General features: G+C 37.3%; 1 protein-coding gene across 4 annotated transcripts in view; it reads left to right on the forward strand.

The window, feature by feature from the left end:
- The first annotated feature begins 1,237 nt into the window (after positions 1-1,237).
- Positions 1,238-12,277, forward strand: part of galnt8a.1 (polypeptide N-acetylgalactosaminyltransferase 8a, tandem duplicate 1) — a 29,108-nt gene continuing 18,068 nt past the window's right edge. The window contains exons 1-11 of one of the 4 annotated variants that reach the window (XM_044036164.1): positions 1,238-1,355; positions 4,978-5,328; positions 5,401-5,567; positions 5,992-6,178; positions 7,387-7,584; positions 7,702-7,816; positions 7,946-8,131; positions 9,761-9,898; positions 9,993-10,085; positions 10,194-10,364; positions 10,570-11,145. In XM_044036164.1, the coding sequence (XP_043892099.1) occupies positions 5,012-5,328; positions 5,401-5,567; positions 5,992-6,178; positions 7,387-7,584; positions 7,702-7,816; positions 7,946-8,131; positions 9,761-9,898; positions 9,993-10,085; positions 10,194-10,364; positions 10,570-10,689 (1,692 nt within the window). In that variant the 5' untranslated portion in view covers positions 1,238-1,355; positions 4,978-5,011 and the 3' untranslated portion in view covers positions 10,690-11,145. Of the gene's footprint in view, positions 1,356-3,195; positions 3,494-4,973; positions 5,329-5,400; positions 5,568-5,991; positions 6,179-7,386; positions 7,585-7,701; positions 8,132-9,760; positions 9,899-9,992; positions 10,086-10,193; positions 10,365-10,569; positions 11,146-12,277 lie in introns of those variants that run through there. The other 3 variants (XM_044036161.1, XM_044036160.1, XM_044036165.1) reach the window with 3 other exon arrangements.

Genomic DNA, 12,277 nt, shown 5'->3' on the forward strand with positions numbered 1-12,277 from the left:
GTTCAGTACATACATAAACACACATGCTTATACATGTATGTGTGTATAAATATGTGTGTATATGTGATATTGATGTGCAATTGTAGATTATTGAACAGAGAATTACAACAGAGAAATGTGGAACACAAATAGCCATTTACAGTGTCATATATTGGGACCAAACAGGTAAAAAAAATTATTAAATGCATTAATTAGCTTTCATTATGAACTGTACCTTAAATAGAACAATTAGAATAGACTGTATTTCTTATCCCAGATTCTGCTGGCACTCTTCTGCCAAGCAGACTTCCTTACAGCTTTGGTGACAAAAATAAAATCTTGGGGATTTGGTGAGCCTTTTTCACTGAGAGTGACAGGTAATGAGGTTCTGGGATGTTTAATAACCAGTACATGTATAACAAAAAAAAAATACCATATAGACCAATCATGTACACCAAGCGTGTACAATCCGACACCCTTTCCAACAGTGATCTCAGCTTAAATTCCCAAAAAAAAAGCCAGAAACTACCAACATTGCAACAACCATTATGTGTATATTTACAGGGATTATTGTACTGAGTTAACCTTTGGATGGTGCGCAGAGGGAAAAGAGAAATAAAGGCAAAGTTCTACAGGTTAACAGCAGGGAATCACTTGGAAAAAGAAAATAATGACCAAAAGAGCAGAGCTATTATCTGTCACCGTTATCAGTCTCTGTGTGGCTCCACAGTGAGTCCCCCTCCCCCGGCTGTGTCCCATATCTGTCACCCTTTATTAAGAGGGCACCACATTTTCGCACTCAGGCGAGCATATGATATGTTGTCCATGACCTGTAATGTAACGCTTCTGCAGGTCAGCTGCTATTTTTCAAACTCTTCATTGAAATGCACATATCCACAGCAAGCATGCAGTCCAGTAAAGAGACTTTATTTGGATGTGCACTGCATAATCTTTATTTTTGTATGGAAAAACATATGTCATTGGAGAAGGGGCACTGCATCAGCCTTGAACTGTAGATCCTGAAGCTTTTTTTTTCTGCTTTCTGCTTTTCAACAGAGCAGCGAATCAAGCACCTCCCACTATTACACTTCAGAATATACAGTGTATATTTTTGCACTAACGCTTTGTTCCTTTTGCTTTCGTTGTTTATGTTTTTGGGTTTGGATTTTTTGCCTCATAGCAGCCTAGATGAAAAATGAGAGGGCGTATTTTGATGACATTTTTTTTGTGGATGTATGGGCTATACCCAAGATGAAATGATTGGATTTTGCAGTTGATCCAGATCTGGATTATTTGTTTACTAAATAAATGCTAACCTTGGAAGACAGTGGAGTGTATTGACACAGTGTAAACAGCTTTTTTTTCCCCCCGCAGAGGTATGTACTACCTAAGTGATTTCTCTAGTAAAAGAGTGCATAGTGACATATGTACTGTATGTGGTTAACTGTGTTAAATACTGCCCTGCATTGCTATTTGGATTATTATCTGGATACAGCCAATCTCCTATCCTAGCTCTTATAGTAAGAGTGCGACTGGGTCAACTTCTGTGGTTCTGCCTTGGGTATGGTATAAACTTAGACCAGGCCAGGGAATTCATTCATCTTTATATGTGGGCCATAGCTTGGCCCATATCTTTCACATCCAAGAGAAATGTGCTGCTTACAGCACACTCATCGAGTATTTCCTTACCATTTCAGTGGGTAACAATAATAATAATCATTTTTAAACCAGTTTTGTCTGTTTTTATGAATGGATTTAAGGATCAAATCAGGTTTGTCCGGATAGTAATAATGTCTGCACAAATAATAGTTGTGTGTTAAAACCTGCCCGCTTTCTATACATTGTAAATTATGATTGATATACATCTATATCTATATATAGATATAGATCTATATATATATATATCTATATATAGATATATATACATATATTGAATATCATAGCTATTCTGAACACATCATTTTTATAAGATACAGTAATAAAACTGTGACGTCTCAATGATAAATCAAAATTGAATTTTATATCTGTAAATTCAGATACATAAATATAACACAGGCATCATTCATTCTTCTTCCTTATTCACATACCTTGCAGTGCCATTGATATTTTCAAGATGAGAGTGATTGTGCCACCTACTGGACATGATATGGTATTGTAATACTTTGCTACATTCTGCTTAGAATCCATGCAGGCAGGGACGGGACTTTATATTGATGGACCCATCATGCGGCCAATGACATGCGAGGACAGACAAGGATCATACCGTTATGTAAAAGAAGGAAGGAGTAGACGTTCCTAAAGCAGCCAGTGTAGTGGTACAGGCCAAGTTTACACAGAGATTCAGATTCAGAAAACCATTTCTGTGGAGCAATTCAGGGGCAAATAGATAGATGCAGCAAAGAGAAACACCAAATACAACATTTGGAAGAGTAGGTACATTGAGGTCTATGTTCATATTGAACTGGGTAAATTCTGCACCTTTTGCATGGAATATGTTGCAGAAAGACTGGAAACTAACTGAGTTAATTTCATTAAGCATTTTCAAATCCAAATTGAGAATTCTTGAGGCTGACTCCACAATATGCAGTGTTTCATATTTGCTGCTGCCTATCTTGGCCAGGACACCCTTGAAAAAGAGGTTCTTAATCTCAATGGGATTTTCCTGGTTAAATAAAAATGAAATATAGTGTCTTGATTTGCAAAATTAAATCCTATTACAAAATTAAGAGTATTGTATGTTTTGTATGTGACTATAGGTGATGTTATGGTATAATGCAACTGTCATCAATAAGCAGAGGGACCTGCAACCTGATTTTACTGCTCTTGGATAAACACATTTTGTTTAAAGCATACGTGTTATTTCAATTTTGTTTAAATTTTGCTTAAACAAAATGTGTTTATCCAAGAGCAGCAAAAGCAGGCACAAGCAAAGCACAAAGCAATCAGGAAAGGTGTTTCCTTCTCATAAGACTACTTCAGATGTCTATATTGTTCAAAAGGGCCTTTTTCTTTATTTGTTTATGCTTATCTCCCTGATTTCTTTAACTATGACGTGTGCTGCTGCCTTTCTTCGCCGGGTCACTCTTGTGAAAGAGGTATTGATATCAATGGGTCTTTTATCTGTTTAAATAAAGGTAGGGTTTGGCTACATGGGAGTTGCAGGCTCAGTAAAAAAGTCAGAGTAGTGACTACACAGGTGACCTCCTCCTCCACCTCCTCCTATAGCATTATTCACAGACACCTGTGCCTCATCTCAAACCTGACCATGTTCATTGCTCTAACTGCCAGTGTAAAAAAGTCTTGGCTCCTGGAAGCTCGCTGTGGTCTGAGGCTTGATTCTCAGTCAGTGTCAGGATGAGAGTCGTGTGGTTTCAGTGCTCAGTCTTCATGTTAGTGGGAATTGCACTTGTGCTAAATCTGGGTATATTTCTGAAACCTGGGACAAAAAAGGAGCTTGACACATCGCAATTGATCAAGAGGTCTTCTGACCTGGAGATGAGCATCAGCAAACTGCGTGAGTAGAAGAGACAGTTTTCTTGTCTTTTATGAGTTACTTTTTCATTGACACCTATACCAGTGATGGCAACATCAGGCCTCTGGGCCCTGAATAAACTGTGGTCAAATCAGCTGCTCGTAAATGTGAAAAAGTGTGCCAATTTTCTCCTATTTATTTTCTCGATGACATGAAAAATTTATGAATAGGTTCAATTGTATAGGTACCTCTTGTATTTCATACACAGTATAAATATGAAGTACTTTTATTGTGTGCGTTTGGAGTACTCCAGTTCAGTTTTAGTACAGAAATCAGGTTAATCGTCCATTCTGAAGTCCTATAAAATCCATAATTTTTGTTAGTTCTTTATGATTTCACCTTCGGTAGACTCAGTACCTCTTGTACTTTATACACAAGTAATATGAAGTACTTGTACTGTGTACTTTTGGATTAATCCAGGGTTAAAGTTCACTTTTGGCAACAAAATAATTACTATTCTACCTTGAAGAGATGAAATTATTTCAGTTATATTGGATAGAGTACTGTAAAGTGTGTGAAAAGGCAAAAACCTAAACTCCATATGAGAACAAAGGGGGTCAAAGAACTCCTGCTCCCACCGTCCCCTGCACTTCACACCTACAGGTGGAGGACTGACAAACAGAATCCTGATATCTCATTGGCCCCCTCTGCTGGACCACAACCGAATCAGCTGAATGCATAAATACGACTGCTCGACTTCAATTCGTCCTCTCCTCCCTAAATCCAGTGGCAGTAGGAGCTTTACTTTTTGTTTTTGTTAGATCGCCTTGTTTAAAGTGGCCCACCTGTTGTGCACATTTACTGTGGGGTTTACCATTATCTAATGTCACAGTAAACACTGTCAACAGCCGTTCTCTACTTGCTCCGAGTGTCTATGAACAGCCAGAGGCATGATGGGATTAACACAGTTACAGCTGCTTTAATTTAGATTCATGGTATTTTTACAATGATATATTTAGTATTTAGTATATTTGTAATGTTTTTTTTATAAAAATGTTCACCCGCTTCAAAACTCAGTGTGTACATTGTGGAACACTTTGTCAACGTGTCTTACTAATTAAGTTGACAGCTCAGTCACCACCCTTACATATACTGTATATATATATATATATATATATATATATATATATATATATATATATATATATACATACATATATATGTATATATATATATATATATATACATATATACATATCTATATATACATATATATATGTACACACAATATGATGTATGTGATCACTGATGTAGAACACAGGGTCCTACATTCAAATGTAGGATATGATTAAGAAAAGAATGGCCGGGCAATAACAAAATATTATCATGTGCATGCAAAACGTGAACAAAACAGATTTTGTTTGTATATTTAGAGGAAAAATGTGTTTGATCATTAAGACTGTTTAAAATTGACCTAATTCGTTCTGTACCTGTCATTCTTGATTTCTCAAATTTCTCAAAGTCAGTGTACTTCAAACTATTGAGAAGAAACAAGATGCCATGCAGAAAATGCTTGAAGATGATGGAAAAAGACAAACAAGGAGTGCAGTGGACCAACAGCAGCCAGAGGTCCAGAAGCAGACTGAGCAGAAAGAACCACCTAAAGCAAAGATCCAAGAGCACAAAGAGGTGGCCAAAGCAGAAACATTTAAGAAACTGTACCCGGACTCTCCACTGTTCAGTGGACAGTGGGGACACAATCTGTCTGAGGCTGACCAAAAAGAGGCGCTGGCTCTGTTTAAAATGTATGGATACAACGCTTTTCTCAGCGATCGACTTCCTCTAGATAGACCTCTTCCAGAAACCAGGGAACCAGGGTATAACTCATGATTGTTACATTCTTATCAGTGTTTAGTGATTATATCATTTAACTGTCTGTCTCTCAACAGATGTTTGAAAAGGACTTATCCAAAAGACCTGCCAAGTCTCGCAGTGGTGTTAATCTATCTGGATGAAGCTCTGTCTGTCATCAAAAGGGCCCTTTGCAGCATCATCAACCGCACTCCTAAAAACATACTAAAGGAGATAATAATGGTGGATGACAACAGCTCCAAAGGTTGGCTTTAAACCCATTTGGGAAAACCATAACTCAGTTTATATTCAGAAGCACTGGAAGACAGGATGGGCTTGACAAAATCTGTGTAATTGTGCACATGTCACTGGTTCCTCTGGTTTTTATTCCTGCACGAGTGATCAGGGATGCTGAGTTGCATTCAGTGTAAATGCACCTTTGGAATGAACTGATTGGATTTTCATAAACAACAGTCAAGATCACTGAAACCTCAAATTAAAGTGTTTGCCTTGTGACAGAAATATCTCCAAACACCTCCAGGGAATACTTTCAAATTTGGTACAAAAAAACAGTTGGACTAAGGAATAAAATCAATTGAAATTAAACGCAGTGTCAGAGAAATTATTTTTGAAGAATGCCTTCAAATTTCTTCCTACATTGGATTTAACTGGTTTCCTTTTTCATTCAGAAAATCTGAAGGGCGACCTGGACATGTATGTGAAGTCCCTTGAGCAAGAGAACCCAACTCTTAATATCACGAGACTGCGGCACAACAAGCAGCGAGGGCTTTCATACGCCAGAGTCTCGGGGTTGAGAGCTGCGACTGCTGATGTGGTGGCCATTCTCGATGCACACATTGAAGTCCATGAGATGTGGTAAGAATATGGCTAACATACAGCAATTTCTGTTCACGCTCATCACCACTGACAAATACCATTTTGAATACAAACTTCATAACTGTGAGGAACAGTCTGAGGAAGATCCTGTAGTGCTTGAAATGTCACTGGCAGCAATAATAATACAATTTAAAGTAATACAGGGCATTACTTTTGTACATGTTACTTTGTGCTATTAATCACAATTGACAGATTGGGGCATTGGAAGATAAAACCTTCCATTGTTATGGATACTAAGTTATTTTCAATTCACTTTTTACCTTTATTACTATGACTGCAGTCTAGCATTAACGGTAAGTGGAAAAGAAAAATAAAAGTATGCAAAATTAATCTAATGTAAATGTACAAGTCTTTCAAATAATGCAAAAAGTCAGCAACCGCTTGTATGACTAACATTTGGCTGTGTACCTGGTGTATAATGACCTATATAGTTATATATTGTCATCATGATATTTGTGTTACTATAGTTTATTGTTCAAAATAAATTATCCTATATATACTGATATACTGTAAGCCCTCAAAAACACCTGGGGGTCCATAGACTCCTCTGAAATATATAAAAGAACATTCAGAGGCTTTGCTTCTATCCCAGCTAAAACAAAAACCTCATATGAGAATGATTAAAAATTAGAGGCATGTATGTATTTTTACTACAGGTTATAGGATACTTTATTGCCAACAGTAGTTACAGTAAGAAATTCAAGGAACAGAACATTAACCCTAGAGCAGATTGAGCCATATATATACCTAATAATGTCTTGACTCTTTAGTCACACTTTACACTTTATTCTACAGAATAGGAAGTGTGAACAGTTTGAAGTTCTCAATGAGCTTTAGCTGAGGTGAGTTCTGTTATGATTATCTTTTCATCACAAGCCTAAAATGTATCATAAACTCCAGAGACCACCCTATGCTCTGACACGTTCAGCTGTGTGAGGTGTCAGTAGATTATTATATGGATTAAATACTATGATGGATTTTTGTTACAGGTACAAATGTTGCCCTGTATTACTTTAAATGGGAGATTTAAGTTTGTGAATTTTCAGCTGCCCAGTTTGACCTTTTGTATGATCTTGCCAGTGGCCACTGAGCTGCTCAGACAGTCACATTTTCTCAATAATAACAAAACCTCATCTTTATGGAGCTTTAATGACGGGAGTCTTGTCTCACCCCTTCCCCATATATAGGGCTGAACCCCTGCTGACACGAATCAAAGCTGACCGAACAGTGGTGGTGTCGCCAGTGTTTGAGAAAGTCAACTATGATGAGCTAAGGGTTATTAAGTACATTCCATCAGCACACGCCTTTGACTGGGCTTTGTGGTGCATGTATGAGAGGTTCACACCTGAATATTACAAGCTCAAAGACAGCTCACTACCTGGGAAGTAAGTTCAAAATTGATCTTTTTTTGTTAAGTACCATGTCATGGTGTTATTTCATTTAGGATAACATTATGTTTTTATTCTGCATTTAAATGATCCAGTTTTTACCTTTCTCCATAGAAGTCCATCTGTCATGGGGATCCTAGCTGCTGACAGGGTGTTTCTTGAGGAAATTGGTGCCCTGGATGAAGGCATGAAGGTGTATGGTGGAGAAAATGTTGAGCTGGGAATACGTGTGAGTAAATCTCCATACTCTCTGACAAAACAAAATGTGGGACAGTACTTTTCCTATAAGAAAAAGACTAGATTTTTGAATTGCATTTTATTGAAGAATATGAAGTTAAAAACTTACTTTTTCATGAAGGTGTGGACATGCGGAGGCAGTGTTGAAGTAGTTCCATGCTCCAAGATCGCCCACATTGAGAGGAGGCACAAGCCTTACCAGTTAAACCTAAGTTCTGTCATGAGGAGAAACGCCCTGAGGGTAGCAGAAATATGGATGGATGAATACAAACACAACATCAACCTGGCTTGGAACGTGCCATTAGAGGTACAGCAAAATGTAGTCAGTAAGAACAAAAATAATGACTTTTTGCATACTGCACTAAAGAAATGTGCTGAATGTCTTTCAGAATTTAAAGCTGCAGTGCCTAACTTTGGGAGTTGTATTTTGATATTATTCTGCATCTGTTTAGTCTGTGTGAACAGAAATGCTTTTCAAGCAATAGAATTTACCTCTGAAACTTTTTATGGACACTACTTTGTGTTTTCAGTCATATTTCAAAACGTTTACAGCCATCTCACTTTACTAACACAATGTTGCTATTGCCTCCGTCTGTCTTGACATTCAATGAATCACTTACTGTGTGCAGTGCAGACATGTTGCTGGGTGACACAAGATCTAAACCACCACGAGTTTACATGCATGTTAATTACATGCAACTAAAATTGAGCTAGTCTTAGTTGGACTAACATACCTGGATAATGTGATTCATGGTCTGATTACTCCTGCATGTATACACTTAGTCAGACTGGAGTTGGATTTGGCAACCGCATCAGAGCAAAGAAATGAAGAAAATATTCACATATAAGAAGCTTAAACGATCGGAAATCTTGTTTTAATCATGAAAAAAGCTTCAAACCAATTAATCGATTATCAAAATAGTTGTTGATTAATTTAGTAATCGATAATCGATTGATTGTTTCAGCTCTAGTTGCCAGAAAAGAGCAAACAACATGATGGTGTTGGCAAAGTGTATGTAAGTGATGTACAGCAGGTAAAAAACATCCAACAGGAAACTGATTCAATGCGCACTGGCTTATAGAGAGACACTAGAGATCTACTGAGGCAGAGGCAGACGTACATAGCCAATAAATTGATTTTCTCCTCAATTTGTTCAATAGCCTTAGTCAGACTATGGACTTGGCTTGATTACACTGTGCATGTAAACGTACATGAGAAACAGTTTTGTGGAGCTGAGAGGCTTAACTGCGTGTGGATAAAGGAGATATAAGAGATGTAATTAAGTGTGTGCTAAGCAGGTGAAAAGAGAAAACATAAAATTAAATAAATAAATAAATAATTCTAACTCCTCTAAAACCCTTTTATTGCTATTTCAGACAACGACTTCTGGAGTGCTAAATGTACAATATTTCTAACTAAAAAAGTTGTTGTTGTTTTTTTAACACTTTAATATAAGAATATTGCGATAAAATGTGTAAAACAAAACAGTTTCTTAATAATTGTGCATGTAAACAAACTGTAATAACTTCAAGTTATATTTTTCCTTTCCAAAAGGGTTAACTGTGCAAATAAATCATACATAGGATGATGCTAATGAAGTGATAATAATGAAGTAACGCTACTACCATAACATTGGCATAGCAAAGTACTCAAAGTAATAACTAAGATTAAAAACAACTCAAACACACGTAATGTAAAATAAAACATATACAGACCTTGTACCCTCGTTATCCAGATGCTAAAGCAAACCACGAAAACCGGTTGAGACTGCGTTTGCACCCTACGACAGTTCGCTCGTTTTTTCGTACTTCCGGCATTTTTACCCTTTCAAAATAAAAACATCGCTTTTGAGCAGAAGACCTACCACAATAAAAGTGAGAACATATGCAGTTCTAATAATACAGACAAATCACGCCATGTTCTTTGCCTCTATAGAATCATGGAATTGACATTGGGGATGTGTCCGAGAGGAAAAAACTCAGAGAAAGGTTGAAGTGTAAACCTTTCAAATGGTACCTGGAAAACGTGTATCCCATGTTGGATCCCTGGGACAACATACTTGGCTATGGAGGAGTAAGTTTACTTTTATTAATAGAACAATAGACAGGAGTGTGAATCCATTATATACAGTTGCACTGGAAACACTGATTAAATCTCCCTCTGACAGATGAAGAACCTTGATGCTGGCATGTGCATAGACCAAGGCCCAGTGCCAGGTCACACACCAATTGCCTACAACTGCTACTACTATAGTCCACAAGTATGTGACACAGCTAAGGCGTGTTCATAATCTGCCTTTGCATCATTGTTGTTGTTTTTTGGGTTTTTTTTAACTGCTCATTCTTGTTTCTGACCATTTTGTCCTCAGGTCACATATTACCGCGGGACTGGTGAGCTCTACATTGGTGGCATCAAAGCCCACAAGTACAATGACAACAGGTGTTTAACTGATCCTGGCAAAAATGAAACAAATCCTGGTCTTTACAACTGCAAAGAGGCCGTGCAGAAAGGAATGGGAATATACTGGGACTTTTCTCAGGTAAAGATATGTTATTAAAACGAGCATACAGTTGAGGAAAATGTTGTAAAGGAGTTTTAGAAATTGTCAACAGTCTCTCATGTCTCAACCCCTGAAGTCAATGAATTTAGGATGATTTATAGATTATGATGGTCACTGTTGTCATTATGTGCTTGTTAACTTTTAAGTAGTAATGTGTTTAGTAGTCACACATATTCTTTTTCAGGGCAAAGAACTGAGGAGTAGAAGGACAGAAAGATGTCTGGAGATTAAAGGTGGCAAGCTTCTGATACAGGAATGCTCCAGCCAAAGATGGACAATCCAACACATAATCAAAGCTTTTTGAATAATAAAAAAAAAAGTGCTTCTCTGCTCTTAGGTGATGGGCAAAAACTGAAAGTCTGAAATGAAATGAATTATGGCAATTTAAATTGCCTCTTGTTTTGTATGGGAAAAGTAAGTAGAAATATATTTTCTGGCTTTGTCTCTCCACAGGAGAATGTGTTACTAACCACCTTGTTAATTTTATAAATGATTAAAAATGTAGGTTTCAAATTGTGACAAATTCAGCTGATCCTATAACCTGTAGTAATAATACATACATGCCTAATTTTTCATCATTCTCATATGAGGGGGTTTTAGCTGGGACAGAAGCAAAGCTTCTGAATATTCTTTCATATACGGTATTTCAGACTGTACATCACTATGTAACAAACTAATTTCCATGTACCACTTGCTTCTGTAGATACATCAGTCATTGTTTTTGAGGGGTTACAGTGTGTCCCTGTACTGTATTTGCTTTCCATATTTGCTTGTGAAGTCTAATTAAACAAATAAATAAATAAATAAAACAAAAGTATACAAATGCTGGAACAGCAATATAAAATGTAATCAATTATATACATTTACTGGCTAAAAGAGTTTTATCTTTTCTACATTAGTCAGTGCAGTCAGAAGTCAGTGTGGGTCTCCCTTGGATCAGGACATTTATGCCCTATTTTCCAAACACAGCAGCTTGGAATGACCTTGTGCTGAGAGTAGTAATCCTGTGATAAAAATCATGAGAAAGAAAACATGTTGTGAAAGATTCTAGCCACTGTTACACTGTAACTTATTTACTTTGAATGAACTACAAATTATAATCGAATACAAGCTCATTTACAAACTCTACACCCAATGGATATCCACTGTGGCCAATCTGTAATATGTAATATGCTCCATAAAACAATGACAATTCATGCAGTGTGTCATGTGTAGTGAGCGTGATGTACATGAATGTTCATGTCAGCACATTGAGTCCTCTCTTCACTTTTTTCATTCTTTCACAACAGAAAAGACCTGAAGTCATAGCTTCTATGAGCTCACCTCTAAATGCGACCACTTTCTCTGTCGTGAAAGTACATGTTTTCAGCTGATTTATATTATTATACTTCTGCGTTGCCTCCTCAGCTACAGTGGCCTTACAAATGAAGCACTAGTGGAGGCGTCGCAGAGGTATAAGATAGGTTCTAACTTTATTATAAGTGACAAAATGACTACAACTGTGTGAGATAAGTAATATTCCTGGAAAACATGAAAAATGACTGTACCTTGTCGGATGACATCGTTGTGCTGAGCTGAGGAACAGTGGAGGAGGAGGCATGTTGCGGTGTCTGAGTGATATTTACCACAGTGCAGTTACATTCAGCAACTGTGGGGGCACTTGTGAGTCCATCCATCCATCATCTACCGCTTTATTCTCCACCAGAGGGTCGCGGGGGGCGCTGTGCCAATCTCAGCTACATAGGGCGATAGGTGGGGTACACCCTGGACAGTTGGCAAAATCTAAAATAATGATCTGAATTACTTTAATGGTCTGCCCTGGAAAAAAATAAAACTCTCCTAGGACATTGAATGACCCAGTATATCTATCCACTCAGAACCGCCTTTTTTAA

Source organism: Solea senegalensis, linkage group LG10, assembly GCF_019176455.1.
Source record: "Solea senegalensis isolate Sse05_10M linkage group LG10, IFAPA_SoseM_1, whole genome shotgun sequence".
Classification (NCBI taxonomy): Eukaryota; Metazoa; Chordata; class Actinopteri; order Pleuronectiformes; family Soleidae; genus Solea; species Solea senegalensis.